This window comes from Rutilus rutilus (assembly GCF_951802725.1).
Source record: "Rutilus rutilus genome assembly, chromosome: 15".
Classification (NCBI taxonomy): domain Eukaryota; kingdom Metazoa; phylum Chordata; class Actinopteri; order Cypriniformes; family Leuciscidae; genus Rutilus; species Rutilus rutilus.
The window spans coordinates 6,910,487-6,927,914 of NC_140220.1; the positions used below are offsets into that span (position 1 = coordinate 6,910,487).

Here is a 17,428-nt window from a genome sequence, read left to right on the forward strand (position 1 = left end):
ATTGCTTAAAGCTGCAGTCCGTAACTTTTTGGGGTTAAAAATTATCCCAAATAAATTTGAGCAAGTACATAACCAGCCAGTGTTCAAAACTACCTGCTTGCCTTAGCTCCATTCAAAACGGTAAGCTTGTGGATTTCCGCGGGAAATTCGAGCATGTCTTTGCGTCATTACGTCACATCTGTACACATAAAGAAGGTGTCCCGGCTAGTAGGCTATGTTGCGTGTGAGGATGTTGGAGGTGGAGATTTATAGCCTTTTCTCACAGCACTTGATATAACTGGAGATTCACCCGTTGCAAAATGCACAAGACTTCAGACTTCGGAGTGGCTACAGGAAAAAAAGAGACTGCAACCGGGGCCCAAAAACAAGGATGAATATCGGAAGGGCATTAATTGTAGTCACGCAATGCTGATGTTTTTAACATTAACAATTTGAGGACAAAGTATAATTTGCACGGTTCGACGTGATATGATAAGCGATCGTTAGATTTAATCAGCGCGATTTACTGCAATGCTTTTTTTCCCTTAGTTGGTCAGAACAAAAGTGGATGTTACTCACTTGTTCAGATGACATTTTCCGGTGAAAATTTTTATGTTGGTCATACTTCCAAAAAGTAGAATTTGTGATTGCGAATACCAGTATCCACACGGGCGCAGCGACTGACCGCCACACATTCTCCTCAAAACATTGTATTAATCCGCGCTGTGCCATGCCAAGGCACAACCCACGTAAAGTTGATAATTCCGCGAATAACTGCAATTGCAGATTTCGAACAGAGATGGCGACAAAGAGGAAAACCTACGGACTGCAGCTTTAAAATCAAGCAGCTTTACCGCATTTAACATGAAAAATAGTGTCTTGTTTCATCAGAAGTACAACTTAATTTTCTACTATAAGGCCACATTTACACATAGCCGGGTATTTAGAGAAACGAATATTTCCCCCCCTCCGTTTTCAAAAATAACATCGTGCACACAACATTGTTTTCAAAAAAGTTGTCGTTTACATCAACCCGCAGAAATACGCTGTCGAGCGCCATCATAACTATGCCAAACCTATGGGCGGCAGTGTAGGGAGAAGGATAAAGCCATGCAAGCCAATCAGAATCCTCAAAATCGACAACAACGAATAGCACGAGCGACTTCCTGTTCCTTTCAAAACAACAGACATGGTGCGAGGTTCATGACGTAAGCATTTTCTGGCGCATAATGTGACGTTTGAGAACCTAAAACCCCGTTTCTCCCAGTTGACACGGCAACACATAACCGGCGTTTTCAGAAATCTCCACTTTGGCCGGAGTTTTTAGAAATAATCGTTTTCTGGGATAAAAACGGCGTTTTCGTGTAAATGACAGGCCAAAACGCAGGGAAATATCTGCGTTTTCCCATCGTGTAAACGGGGCCTAAATCTGCTCTCCAGTGTGTTCATGTTTTCCCTCGTAGACGTCTGACCTCAATGGATTGAACAGGAGAAATTAACCGGAAAATATTTCCATGTGACAGAAGGCGGAGCCTCAGAGCCACACCTAACTATTACAATCGTCACGGACCAATGGTAGTACAAAGGAGTTTACCAGCCGAAACGAACTTTTCCAGAAAGTTTCCGTACTCTCAAAACGAACACTAAATGAACTTCTTTTCTGCCTGATTTTGTTCAAAACCAGCTAGTTCTGATTCAGTTGAAGTGTATCAGGGCCTTTAGTATACCTTGCGTTTACAGTTATGGATTTGCAGGAACTCTTCTTTCGCTGTGACTTCACAAAACATACAAATCGCTTATTTAGATCATGTTTGATTGATTTGAAAATCTATTGAGATGTCAAAATCTATCGTGTTTGTGAGAATGGAAGAACTTTGACAACACATTCGATGAGATCTATCTCAAAAAGCAGTATTTAACTAAATATTTATTTCAAATAGTTTCTTTCAACCACTTCACTGCAACAAACCGTCCAAACGACCTGATCTGCTAAAATGAATCCGATTCCCAGCGCAATTGTTTTCAGGATGTCTGTACTGCGTTCGTTATGCGTGTCTGTTCCATTGTCAGTGACATAATGCATGTTTCACATATGAACGACTGAGCCAGTGAAAGCGTTTGATGCATCGTCGTGAAGATAAAGTGTTTCCAGCGAGTTGGAGGGAAGGTAATTGTTAACTCCCAGCTACGGCCCACGCACTTCCTAACCTTTCTCCTTCATTCAGATTTTTACCTCTGTCAGCCTCCTCACGTAACCTCTGTCTCTCAAAGACAGCCTTTCTCCTCACTCGCCCCCTTATTCGATTTCACCGAATGTAGAGCATCTTTCCAGGAATTGGGAAAAGCAGGGGTCGTCATGACAACGCTTGCTTCCGCTTCCACATGCGATGCCCTTTGTAATAATCTGCACAGACTGCACATGCTCGGGCATCGACGACTCCTGCCTGTCCTTGGGCTGTCGAGAGTGAGGCGTCTGGTCACACGTTATCACTGCCCCGGAGATGACCTACTTTTTTTCCTGTTCTCGCAAATGAGGGAAAAAGGCGGAGTGGATTGCCAGAAGAGGATGTGGGTGGCGTTGATGTGGCTCTGGTTGTGTCGAACGCGGAGCCTGGCACAATCAGGGCAGAGATAAATGAAAGGACTCGCCCTTGTGTTGTTCCCAACCCGCATGATGTTATTTTTGGTCAGTTGAAAAATGTCTGTAGACACTAGACATACTTGAAGAATCGTTATGTAGTTCTTGTAATCTATCAATCATGTCTGTCAAGCTCCAAAAAAAACTCCCATAAAAGTTTACCATACTTTTTCCACTGTATTAGGTCTTCAGAAGCTATTAGATAGCTTTTTGTGAGAAAAGGTTGAAATTAAAGTATTCATTCACTGATATTCACTAATGTGCTCGCTCACGGCAACAGTACAAACTTTTTCAGCAGCCTTAGTTTCAGATGTATTTTTCCATTCATTTCTCCCATAAGGAAAAGCTGAATTTTCAGCATCATTACTCCAGTCTTCAGTGTCACATGATCCTTCAGAAATCATAAGGCTATAATATGCTGATTTGCTGCTTAAGAAAATGTATTATTATTATTAAACAGTTGTGTAAAAAAAAAAAGTCAGGATTCTTTGATGAATAGGTAGTTCAAAATAACCGCATTTATTTAAAATATAATCTTTTGTAACCTTATAAATGTCTTTACTGTCACTTGCTGAATAAAAGTATTAATAATACTTTCATTTATTTCCAAAAAATTGGGGGAAAAAAATCAGATGAAGGCTGTTCTTTCTATTCATCAAAGAATCAAAGAACTATTTTCAAAATTGATAATAATAAAATTAAATAATGTTTCTTGAGCAGCAAATCATCATATTAGAATGATTTCTGAAGGATCATGTGACACTGAAGACTGGAGTAATGATGCTGAAAATGCAGCTTTGCATCACAGGAATGAATTACATTTTAAAATATTTTCAAACAGAAACCAGTTATGTAAAAAATGTAGTAATATTTCACAATATTACTGTATTGTGTGTCATTTTAATTAAATAAATGCAGCCTTGGTGGGCAAAAGAGACTTATTTTAAAAACATTAGAAATCTTACCGATCTAAAACTTTTGAACGGCAGTGTGTGTATATATACACACATTTGTGTATTTCGAGAGGAATTGAGCCCTCGCAGTTCCATTGAGGAAAAGGCTTTGGAATGACGTCAGGATGAGTAAATAGTGGCAAATTATAATTAAATAACCTAACAGATTTATGATGACCTATTTTCAGAATCACTAAAGCTTTAGTGCGTGTTTGTGTACTCAATCACTCAATCATCGCTGTCACAGAAGCAGAGCGCTGCCTTCGCTGGCATTTACGGTGTTGCTAAATTTAGTGTGCATGTTGGGGAGTACATGTTTGATGTTTTTGTGTTGCCGGTTACTGTTACTTAAACCTGGCCTGTCACTCACATTTCAAACAGCGTTCGGTTACAGTAACGTTTTCCCGGAGACATGGCATATGTCTGTGCAGTTGTAGGTCAACAGGGAAGAGCTCTGCAGGCACACTGTGAACTGAATTACATTTCAGCTCATTTAGATGCTATAAGAGTACGGCTGGAGAAATGATGATTAAAATGATATTAGAAAATGCTATGTTTTAGGAAGGGATGTCCAGGTTATATTCCAACCTAAAATCAAAAGAGTAAAATTAACAATTCAATTTGTTAATTCATTAGGTATAATGACCTTACAATGAACATTAGTTTTACTGCATTTATTAATGTAGGTTGATGTTAAATTCTACAATTTTACATTTTTAACCTTGCAAACTGTATAAAAGAACATTTAGTATATTTATTATGAGCGAACATAATTTTAACAGACAATAGTATATTTATAAATGAACACAATCATTGAAAAGCAGCATTTACTTTTTTTTTCATTTTTTTTTTATTCAGCAAAGACGCATTACATTTTTTATTTCAAATAAATGCTGTTCTTTTGAACTTCCTATTCATTATTGTTTACACAGAAATATTAAGCAGCACAACCGTTTTCAACATTGATGATAATAATAAGAGATGTTTCTTGAGCATCAAATCAGCATATTAGAATGATTTCTGAAGAATCATGTGACACCGAAAACTGGGTCTCAATTCTTTTGTATATATAAATACACACATATGCATGTATATATTTAAAAAATGTTTGCATGTATATACTGTACATATATTTATACATCATTTATATTATATAAAAATATAAATATTTTATATATAAATAAAAAAAAAATCTTAAATATATACATGCATATGTGTGTTTTTATATATAAAAAATAATTATCTTAATAAAAATATTAATAAATGATATTAATAAAAATCTTACCGATCCAAAACTTTTGACCGGTAGTGTGTGTGTGTGTGTGTGTGTGTGTGTATGTATATATATATATATATATATATATATATATATATATATATATATATATATATATACAGATGGTGGACAACCAGAATGAGACTTTTACCGCCGCCGTTCCCGCGGCGGCAAAATTGGGATGTGTATTTGCTGCCTTTTACCGCTGAGTGGCGCTGTAATCACAGACTTTGAAAAGTGTCCGTTTATTCTCTTTATGACGTAATCTGCCGCGGCAGTAATCTGAGCTGAGGTCACAGATAAATTCAAGATAAATATTGTGTTTAAACGAATTCAAATTAATTAAATTTAAACAAAGTAGACACGTTAAAATTGTGTGCCCAGTTTTTCTATAATTTAGAAAGGCTATGTCAATAGGTTACTTGTCATTTACTTACATAAAATTAAAACATTTTCAGGACTTGAAGTTAGCCTACTAACCGATGTTAGTCGGTTTAAGCATTCTTTGTTATATTCAGGCTTACATGTTGTTATGATTATCAATTGAATTATTTAATAAATAATCAACCACAATGCCTATTACTGCCGCAGCAAAAATAAACCAGTCGAATTTCAAAGTCGTTCGCGAAATGACTAGGCTATACCAGGTGGCGCAAGTGACAGGGCAAAACAGCAGCAACTGCGGCATTTTAAAAGGTACGTTTCCTATCTGTTTATTTAAAAAAAAAAAAAAAAAAAAAAACTTTTTTCATTATTTGAACAAAAATGAGACTGATTGAATATGTAAAAATATAAACAAACAAAGCAGAGAATAAAACAAACTTTTAGGGAAAAAAATATAGGCCTATTATGCTACAACAGAATTGGTTAACATTAACGAAAGCAAAATATGTAAAAATACATTTAAAACAAAATAAAACAAAACAAATCCGAATTCAAATCGGTTCAAATACCGAACAAACAGTAGTAGACCTAGGCTATTCAGACGATAGCTCTGTGATCAGTGCATTAACAATAGCCTCTCGGAGCTTCAAACGATCTGAGATCGAATCTCAGTGTAGCTGGCAGTGTTTATGTTTTTCCGTTCTTGATGCTTAAATATGCATCTGTTTATTAAAGCCAATCATCTTGTTTAATTATCAATTGTACATTACAACATACATTTGCAACATTCCAGTTGTGCCGCTGCAAAGACGACACTGATGAATCTGATGAAGGAAGACAGTCAGCCGATTGCACCAGAAAATGAAGATGATGAAGCTCGTCTTTAATCTGCTAAATTATTTTTTTGTGTGTGTGTGAATCATTCACGAGAATTCAATTCTGTTTTTCAAAACAGATCGAACAAATCAGAAAAATACTTTCAATACAGTATTACTTTCAATTAAAAAATAAACAATGAAAATGTAAAAGAAAAAGAAAATTAATTAAGTTTGAAAACCCATCGCACATTTCAAGGTATGAATAAAGTGTCGGGACAGTTTATTTATTTAAACAGGGTTGCATCGATAGAGTTTATTCCCTTTGTGATGCAAAATAAGAAACACAATCTTATTCTTGCAACATTTTAAATGTCTATTGTCAAAGAAATTCCAGCTAAATTAAAAAATTAAAACGGTACAAAACGAAAAAAGTTCAAAGCAACAAATTAAGAACAGGCGTTTTTCTTTGCCTCTCTCGCGCTGGATATTTTTTTACTAAGTTTGGTCTCCCTCACTGCGCGCGGCGGGTCTTTCTCGAAATTAAGCATTAATAATACAGCTGATAATACTGTATATGTCGCTGTGTGTCATCCACACAAATCACGAAAGAAAAAACTAACAAATAGCTTTTGTTCCTTCATAGATAAAGCATGCCTTGCTGAATTCACCTTACAATAAAACGAGGTGGGTCGCGAATTAAAGAGCTCTGTATGCTAAATTGAAATTGTGTGTGGAAAACCTTTAAATACAATCAATAAAACTACAATATATAATTTAATAAGATATAGGGCCTACTGTACATAGGCTATGGACTTTTGGAGATTTTGAGATTAATCCTTAAAAGAATGTTGCCTTTGCCTGCTCATCAGGCTGGCTCCGACACTCTCCATATGAAAGACGGAACATTAACACCTCTGTCCTGCACCCCCACGATAAAGCAACTATTGCCTTCTCCAAACCCCCCACAGGCTAGCGGAGTTTGCAAAACAAAACAAAGAGTTCGCCACTCGTCGTGGTGTGCCAAAACACTTAATTATAAACTTCAATATTTCATTCAAAACAATCTCAAAACGCTTTGTGACATTTTGAAAAGCCGTGGATGCATTACTGCCACTGGAACGCAACAGAATACTGGTTCTGATTTTATTGTTTGTCGTTTAAACGTCATAGGCTATATATATATAGACTTTGAGAAGTAAAGTCATTGGATAATATTTGTTCCTTAGTGTAAAATGGAAATGCATGGTGATTTTATTTTGTAAATAGGCTATAAGCAAAAAACTATGTTTTAGAACTAGACAAATCTCTCTGCATCAACAATAGACTATAAAATGCATTAATAGGCTAATTTAAAAATATCAGTAGTTCAAGTTAGCTCGGGATTCGAACCCGTGTCATCTAAATGATCGTGACGTAAGTTCAACCACTCGGCCACGATTCACTCGTTGCGACATGGCCTAACGTTCCAGTGTGTGTTCGCTCAAACGCTCTTCATTCAAATGAACGCGCCGCCGCGTTTGTCGAACACTAATTCAACATGCCAGAATAAAACCTGGCTTTAGAACAATGCATAGCGCCACTCGTCGTGGTGTGCCAAAAAATTTACAATAATTTAGTTTAATTTATTTCAGTGTTAATGTTTGAGTTAAAAAAATCCTCTACAAATTAAATTAACACAAAGTCGGCTATAAGAGTCCTTTATAGGCTACGTAAAAAAGCAAAGGGCTTACAGTCTTAACATTTAGGCTACTTTGCTTTGCTAATTTCAGTATGCTTTACCAACGCTATGTATTCAATTAAAGTTCCAAGAGGTCTGGTCTCTATATTTCCTTCCCAGCTGACACTAATATGCAAGTGCACAGCAAAATTCTATTCTAAAAAAAAAAGCCTATAGGCCTACTATAGCCTACTGTTGTAGCCATTAACTAATCTAATTTAGTATCATATTTGTTAAAATATTATAATGTTATTTTTTTCCATCTATGTTGAATATGAAAAGTGAACAGCACGAGTAAGATAGGATGCATTATATCGAGAAATGGATATGGAGTGGGTCAGACATGATTTTGACCACTTCATTAAGTTTTGGTTAGTAGAAAACCTTTCTTTTAAGTGAATTTCGTTTTCTATAAATTGTATCTTAATTTTAATCAATTTTTTATCAACCAATTGCCTGGATTTAAATAAGTAAGAGAAGCAAATATAACAGACACTAATCATGGAGGCGCCCGCGCGGTCACTTGCATTGCACGTCAGTTGGAGCGCATCTCATCCTAACTTAACGAAACTCAGCGTATGCCTCACACAGACATGATAAATACATCAAATACACAAAGCTTGAAATGTCTTCAAACGAAATAATTCAAAACGAAATGAAAAAGGCTACTCTCTGATTATGTCTTTATGTGCATTTCTCTCTAGGTGCGTTCACTACAAATATGGCGATCGTCAACTTCATCTTTGCAGTCGACACTGTCAGAAAACACTAGTTTATTGATAAAAATCAATGCACGCATCACCGGATTTACAAATACACATCTTGCTTTTTGCACGCACACATGTCGAAAAAACGAAATAACATTATTATTATTAATACATCTTTTAGAATATTTGATTAAATGCTGATTGTTGCGCTTGTTCAATTTAATAAAATTAAAACTTTAATTGTGATAATTAAAATAATTGAAAATTAAATATTTAGTGGCCAAGTTTTGCTAATTTATTATATAGGCTATTATATGCCTATTGCCTATATTAAGTAGGTCATATTAAGACAAGGCATAGCCTATATTAGTTATTTTAGCTGTTATGAGAAAAAAAAATCTAACGAAATCTAAAATCTAAATCTAATAAATCAAAAAAAAAAAAAAAATCTAACGCCAATTCAACATGCCAGAATAAAACCTGATTTTTGAACAATGCGTAACGCCACTCGGCCTGGTGTGCCAAAACACTACATTTTAAACTTCAATGTTTAATTCAAAACAATCTCAAAACGCGTTGTGACATTTTTTTAAAGCAGTAGCCTAGCCTATATAGATTAAGGGCATTGAAACCATGATCTTAACTAAAACGCGTTCCGAGTAATCTCTCAAAAATTATGCCACACTACTCCATGTATTTTTTTTTTAAGGACTGCTTTTGAAATCACTATAAATTACTATGCTAATTGTATCGCTCACGAGAGCTCTTCATTTATCTAATTCCTCAATAGAATAGTAAAAATATTCCGCGTCATTGCTCCTAATATCGCCTCTATTTTTAACTTTTGATTCTATTTTTTCAGTTCTAAAATTTATTCTATCTTTGGTTCTATCCTGTTGTAGCCTAATAGGCCTATTTATATAGCCTGTATGAAAAATATGCCTATTAGGCTTAGGGTTTTTTATTTAACCCACTTACATTTTAAAATGCGGCAATTGCTGCTGTTTTGCACAATGTCCCTTTGCGCCACCTGGCGGTCATTTCGGGAACGACTTTGAAATGCGGCTGGTTTATTTTCGCCGCGGTGATTTCGCCGCGGCAGCTGGCGCGGCGGTAATAGGCATTTTGGTTGTCCACCATCTGTATAGTATGTATATGCATGTATGTATATGCATGTATGTATGTATGTATGTATTAACATGCCTAAGACTTTTGCACAGTACTGTATGTGTATATATATATATATATATATATATATATATATATATATATATATATATATAAATATAAATAAAAAGAAAGACATGGCATCAGTAACCTCAGTACGTCATCTTCAGTAACTTTTACTTCTGTTTTGTGCTTCACTCGATGACAGACAACTGTCATATTGGCCTGCAATACAAGCAAAAATGTATTTTGTGCAGCAGGATAACTGATTATTGCTTTTAATGTGTCTCTTTCTCTGTCTCTTTCTACAGTAAAACTCTTTGAGGTCATAGAAACAGACAAGACACTTTATCTGGTGATGGAGTACGCCAGCGGTGGTGAGTTTGATGTGACACTGTCTCTCACGTTATGTAATCTTGTGCAAACAGGCCTGTAATTCTACATAATGAAGCGTATGAAAGTGAGAATGTGCATCTCTTCTCTCCACAGGGGAGGTGTTTGACTACCTCGTAGCGCATGGACGCATGAAGGAGAAGGAGGCCAGAGCTAAATTTAGACAGGTACAGTACTGCAGTGTGCTGGATACAGGCCTGTCCCGCCCTCTCGCTCTCACCCGGGCCGTCCTGCCCATTCACACAGCTGTGAGCTGCAATTGGTTGGCGCTTGTGTGATTGGCGGATGATCGTGTGGCAGCTGCGTGAAGGGTTTCCCAGTGGGCCGTATGTGGCCCATATACACGACTTTTGGTTTGGGGTCAAAAACTAAATATGGTTTGAACAGTTTATGAACCGCTTGTGGAAAACCACAAACCCTCATCAAAACTAATTTGCTGACATCACAGTAGTGTCAGAATCTCAAAATTTGGGAGGGTTTTGAAATTGCATTATGCAATTTTTTCAGTATGTTTACTGCGCATATTATCCATGTTTTCTCAATGCATAGAACAGCAGGATCTGACGGTGCAAAAAAATTGAAACATTGAGAAAATCGTCTTTAAAGTTGTCCATTTATGTTCGCGATTGTGCTGCATTCACTCACAAAAATAAATGTTTATATATTTACGGTAGAAAATGTACAAAATATCTTCATGGAACATGATCTTTACTTAATATCCTAATGATTTTTGGCATAAAAGAAAAATCTATAATTTTGACCCATACAATGTATTTTTGGCTATTGCCACAAATATACCCGTGCGACTTGGGACTCGTTTTGTGATCCAGGGTCACATATATTTTCATGATAATGATCTGGTTCTACTTATTAAAGGTTCTACTTATTATGCCCCTTTTCACAAAATGTAATATACACAGTATTCATTACATACTGTGAAGGTTTCACATACTGTGAACCTACATAATGAAGGTTTACTCATTTTGTGTTGTCATTTTAATTCGTTTTGATTGTTATAATACTATTTTTACACAAATACTTTAATTGTACAATTTTTTAAGTGAGTTGAAGACTCCAGCCTTTATCAATGTCCTATATTATTTATATTGTTCTACATAAAGGTGGTCACGTTTATGACCAGCCAAATACTCCCTTTATCTTAATAATCCCATAAACGTTTGGTTGTGGAATAAATTAATCACGGTTAATAAACAACATACGGTGATATTGGATTTACTTTAGCATTTAGCTAAATGCGGCATCAACAGAAACATCTCCAGGTGTTTAGTGCGGTGAGAGAGCTCTAATGAGACAGTCACACACTGACAGCATCATTTGCTCTGTTTAATTACCCGAAGACCCCTTTCAACCTCCCTCCTTCCCACTGAGACCCATTGGTCTAATGGACGGGTACGGTGGGTTATCCCGCAGCTGATGCAGACATCTGTAGTCATAGCGATGGGGTCTCCCTCTCCTCCTCTCCTCCTCTCCTCTGCTGCTGTGGAGACAAGCTTATCTGGGTCAGGCATGAAGCACCGCTGAGATTTCGGAGCGGAGCAGAAAAACGAACAGATTCTTTCACCAGCCAGAGAAAGAAATGGAAATCTGTCCCACTATCTGATGTCTGGGACACCGTCCACCGACAGAGCTGCATGAATATTAAACGGTATCGAGAATGTTGTGTGTTGGAGAACGAGAAGAGAATACCACAATTATAATGAGCTTTACACAATAGAAAAAGTAACTTCAAAAGTCCATATATTCAGGATTCTTTGTTCAAAAGAACAGCAATTGTTGGAAATCAAAAATGGACAAAATAAGCTTGTGCAATTTACATATGAACAGACCAGAAGACATACAGAGCATCAGCTTTTGTTTCGGCTCTGACAGCGGCAAGATCACGCCAAACACTGCGAGTGTGTGTTAGAAATCAGGAATGGTGAGAGAACATTGTGCTTGGTATGTTTTTTTTTATCTTCAAACTGAACTTGGGTCTTCAAATCCCGTCTTACTAGTGCGCTTCTCATAATGTTTACGCATTAGGTCAGTAGACGGTCTTTTGTGGCTGTTCGAACGCCTTCAACCACATGCGTGTTTACACTACAAAAGCAATCTGGTCGAAAGCGTTTTTGACTACATCTGGAAGTGGTCGAAAGTGGACAAGCTCAAAACGTTTTAGACCCTTGTATTCATCATCATCCGCTTGTGATCCGATCTACCAAAACGCATCTAAACACCAGGTGTAAACAGGACTTGTAAATCTTTACTGTCACTTTTGATCAATTTAATGCTTTCTTGCTGAATAAAAAAACATCACTGACCCCAAACTTTTAAATGCTAGTGTTGGTTAAATGCTGAGCTGATGCTTTAGAATGTGGGTGTGAGATTGAGGGACCTCATTTCTTCTATAAAAAAACCCAGCGTCAGTTTCAGCAAGCCTCTCTCTCCCCCCTCATTTATCATCCTGGACCATGTGTCAGAACCCACAGCACACATGCTCCCCCGTCCAATCAATGGCATTCTGGGAAAAAGCGATGACGCCAGTTAATTTGGCGTATTGGCTGTTACACCACACCCTGTCTGTCACCCAGTCAGTTCTGTCTCTCTCTCTCCACGTTCTAAAACTCCTTTGTCTCCTTTTCTTCTTCAGATTGTTTCAGCGGTTCAGTATTGCCATCAAAAACACATTGTCCACAGAGATCTCAAGGTAAGGTCACTTGAGTGTCGTCGTGTCATCTTTTCTGCCCTCGGCAAACGAAAAGTCTGAAGTCATAGGTTCATCTAATTCCAACGCTGCTATACTGTCAGAAGTCCTGCACGTAGATGCTCCTTTTGTAGCCAAATGGGGCTTAAGTCAGCGCTTTGATACAGACTAAATGGTCAATGGTCAAATCAATAAGCAGCCATGTCTCTGAGCAGGACAGAACATGAGCAAGAACCCCTGCAGATCCTGCTTCGTCTTTCCCGTCTCCCCTACGTCTGCTTTCCCTTTCCGAGTCTCCATGCTCCATTACACACTTTGTTTCCAGACTGATGCTCTGTAAATGATGCATGAGGCCAGTGTCTGAATGACTCGCGTGAAGGAAGCCAGGTGGAAATGTGGCGCTTTCTTATTGTGCTTTCACTCTCTGGATCTGTCTGTGTTAATGTTGGTTAGGAAGGAGTAACTGGAAGGAGCCTCTTAGAGAAATTACATTTACACTATGCATTCGTTGAGGTCTAAAATCAAATTTAAACCTGGAAAAAAGCAGCAGAATTTAGAATAGTGTTTTTCATAACAAAGAAACATTAGGGTGTAAAATTAATGAGACATATTTTAGATTCGATGGTCTCTGCTCATTATATGTTCTTGGGTGAAAAAACAGATTCCCAAAAATGTCCAGGTCACATTTCTTTTAACCACAGATTTATTTTCATTGTTCTTTCTTTCTTTCTTTCTTTCTTTCTTTCTTGCTTTCTTTCTTTCTTTCTTTCTTTCTTTCTTTCTTTCTTTCTTTCTTTCTTTCTTTCTTTCTTTCTTTCTTGTATTTATTTATTTAAAATAAATAAAATAATAGTTTTTTTATCTATTTATCTTAAGCAGTTTATATCTTAAATGTGTATAAGTTAAAGGCAATATGTGTGTGTGTGTGTGTGTATACTTGAAATATTTTTAATTTGAAATATTATTAAAATGATTTAATAATAATACAATTATTGTATTTAATATATTTTTTAAATATATTAAATATAATGTAAATAATGCATTACTTAAAAAAAAAAGCTAATCTGGTTCTTAATAATGCAACAAATCTTAATCGCTCTAAAATTATTATAATTTTATCAGTATTTCTTATTTACAATTTAATTAATATAAGTAATTATCATTCTTATTTTTTCCCTTCTTGTACTTTTATATACTGTATAATAATCTAATTTCTCTTTGCATTTCATTATTCATAAACTCCTACCAAGCAAACACAATATACTCAAAGGCTGCGTTTACACTGACTGGTACAAAAAAAAAATCTTATTTTTTACTCACATCTGACTCACACAGATCGGAATTTGTTGCACACGTGTAAACACACAAATCTGCACGAGATCCGTTTTTTCGGCATCCGATCTGAGCCAATTCCAAATGTGGTTTTGAATCAGATACATATCCGATATCTGGAAATCTGACCTATGTTTAAACACGAATATCCAATTCCAAGCCACCACAAGGCGAGGGAGATGCATTTGCCCACAAAGATAGCTTTTTAATGTTGCATTATGAAGCAGACGTGCCTGTATGCGCTCGCTCACAGCTTTTTTTAATGAGGTGGAAACTTCATAAAGGAAAGAAATTGCGCACTCACAGAAACATTCAGGAGCTGGTTTTCAACCTCTGCCCCGTGAATTTGATAAATAAAACAGTTTCACTACTGAAAGCTACATTATATTTCTCAGCAATGAGATAATAACTTTGCTGTAATTAAACCAACAAGCTTCACTATTAGGCCTCTCTCTCTCTCTCTCTCTCTCTCTCTCTCTCTCTCGGGAATTCATTCTAATTCATTAAAAAAATATTTCACTTCAGAATTCTAGATCTAACGAGCCGTAGAAAAAACAACAGAGAAAATTACCTTCAAACTCTCAGCTTCTCACTCTTTCTCTTGCTCTCTCATGCAGGCAGAAAACCTACTGCTGGATGCAGACATGAACATTAAGATCGCAGACTTCGGTTTCAGTAACGAATTCACTATTGGGAACAAACTAGACACGTTTTGCGGCAGCCCACCGTATGCCGCCCCTGAGCTTTTCCAGGGCAAGAAGTATGACGGGCCGGAGGTGGATGTGTGGAGTCTGGGGGTCATACTCTACACACTGGTCAGTGGATCTCTGCCCTTTGATGGACAGAATCTAAAGGTTAGTGTGCTCAGCCCTAAAAGGTCACTTTTGCCCTCCTTCACAGAGAATCGTACAACTGAGAAGCCTGTGGATTCGTGTTGTGACTCATGAAAAATGCTGCATGAAATCAGTGATTTGTTAAAGCATTTAAGCCATAAGAGGTTATGCATTATAGTGGTTTTAAGGACAATGCAAAGGGGAATTGTGAGATCATTGCATCACGCAACCTCTCGAAGATCATTGCTTTTATAAAATAGCAGTAACAGTCAATAAAAACAATGAATAGTTCAGTAATGCCAAAATGATCTTTTTACCTACAGGAACTTCGTGAGCGGGTGTTGAGGGGCAAATATCGAATTCCCTTCTACATGTCGACTGACTGCGAGAACCTCCTGAAACGTTTCCTGGTGCTGAACCCTGTCAAACGGGGCACACTCGAGGTGAGAGAACGTGGTAAACCTGTAAATATACAAGTGACGAGAGATCTTCAGTGTCACATGATCCTTCAGAAATCATTCTAATATGCTGATTTCCTGCTCAAGAAACATTTATTATTATCATCAATGTTGAAAACAGTTGCTTACAATTTTTTTCTGATGAATAGAAAGTTCAAAAGAATATATATAAATATAAAATCTCACAGAGGCCCAGGGAAACGGCGCCCCCAGTGTTTGAGGGCTGTAAGTGCAGGTTATTTGCGGTTCACTTTAGGGCCAATGATGCACACGCAGACTCTTATGTCTATTACAGGAAACTCAGAATGAAATGACGTCCGCTAATGAATAATTGAGGATTTTAGAGATGTCTCTGTGCACTCAAGCATGTGTTGTTCCACTCCCTGATAGCTATGTGGCTTTCATATGGGCCACTTCATTCAACACTTTATGCAATGAAAGTTATGAAAACTGAACAGGAATTATACATATACAGATATATTTGTGTACGCATTAATGTATATAAATCCATGGATCCATGAGTCATAGTTGCTTTGTACAGCAGTGTTATTGCAAAAAATCCGTCCCACCTTTAGGGAGCAGATTGTATTTTGTGTCAAGAATCTTCCAGCTGACCCACTTTAAAACATGTATTTGGTTTCTTGCATAATCATGCATATTCATGATCTAGCAGAACCTCTCACACTGCCCTGTGTATGTCTGTTTCAGCAAATCATGAAGGATCGATGGATCAACGCAGGCTGTGACGAGGATGAGCTCAAACCGTTTGTGGAGCCGGAGCTCGACATCTCGGATCAGAAGAGAATTGGTATGAAATCAACACTCTTGGATGCAATTATTTGTAGAAAATAAGCTAAATACTTTAAGACGGGAGGCTTCAAAACTCTCTTATGTGATTGCTACATTTTTATTTTATTCATATTTTTTATCTTGACATACATAAAGCAAAAGCTTTATTTAAAGTCCCCCTGTAGTCAATAAATGTATCGCTTTAAAACTCATCTTTGATCACCAAAAGTGCATATTTAAATAATTTTTCCTTGTAACTCAACACCCTTGCCTCATTTAGTATACGCGGTTCTATGAATATGAATATTCAAACCGTGTTTTTGAGACCGTCTTTGGTTCACTGCAGTTTTAAGGAGAAAACACTCAGCAATGGTGCTGTCTTATGAATTTGCACATGGTTTGTCTTAAAGCATATTGAAAACACCACATAGACATATAAACAACATTAAAAGCTTGATTTTAAGATTATTCTGTCGCTTCAGGGCGATTGTGCCTGTGATAAGTTCATACTGCTCTCCTATGGCTACAAGCTGCTGATGATCACATGTTCCTGACTGCAGTTTCCTCAAAATTGTTTTGAATTACAAAGCAGAACTCTGTTGTTTTTTTATTTAACACTTCCCAGTTTTTTTTCATAACGGAGGAGAAGGGTCATTAGTTTAAGAGTCGAAACATACTTAACTCAACGCAAGTATGTGAATGTTAACTCTCCTAACTACACAAACTCGATTTCATGCATTGAATTCTGTCAGACCTCAGTGCATAACACATTACAAGTGCATATTGCATTTTTAGTGTCGCTATTAGCTTCAGTTGTCTTCTTCTACTGTCAGTTTTCTGCGTCAGGTCAACTTTTGAAGAGAATCTTGCTGAGCAAGTTAGTTAAAGTTATAGTTTAGTTATGGTTAGCTACACTACAGTTTAAAAGTTTTGGCTCGGTAAGATTTTTAGTGTTTTTAAAAGAAATCTCTTAAGCTCACTTAAAAAACAGTAATATTTAGAAATTTTATTACAATTTAAAAAAAATATATTTTATTTTAGTATATTTTAAAATGTAATTTATTCAAAATTGAACGAACCCTGTCAAACGGGGCACACTCGAGGTGAGAGAACGTGGGAAACCTGGCACACATACATGGCACTTTCCATAAATTAAGTGACAAGAGATGCTTTAGCATCTTCAGTGTCACATGATACTTCAGAAATCATTCTAATATGCTGATATGATGCTAAAGAAACATTTATTATTACTATTATTATTAACAATGTTGAAAACAGAA

General features: G+C 36.7%; 1 protein-coding gene across 5 annotated transcripts in view; it reads left to right on the plus strand.

The window, feature by feature from the left end:
- mark3b (MAP/microtubule affinity-regulating kinase 3b) overlaps positions 1-17,428 on the plus strand; it is an 84,022-nt gene that overhangs the window by 41,666 nt on the left and 24,928 nt on the right. For all 5 annotated transcript variants that reach the window (XM_084432349.1, XM_084432351.1, XM_084432350.1 and 2 more), the window contains exons 5-10: positions 9,951-10,016; positions 10,129-10,199; positions 12,683-12,739; positions 14,686-14,922; positions 15,225-15,344; positions 16,068-16,167. In XM_084432349.1, coding sequence (XP_084288475.1) covers positions 9,951-10,016; positions 10,129-10,199; positions 12,683-12,739; positions 14,686-14,922; positions 15,225-15,344; positions 16,068-16,167 — 651 coding nt within the window. The remainder of the gene's footprint in view (positions 1-9,950; positions 10,017-10,128; positions 10,200-12,682; positions 12,740-14,685; positions 14,923-15,224; positions 15,345-16,067; positions 16,168-17,428) is intronic.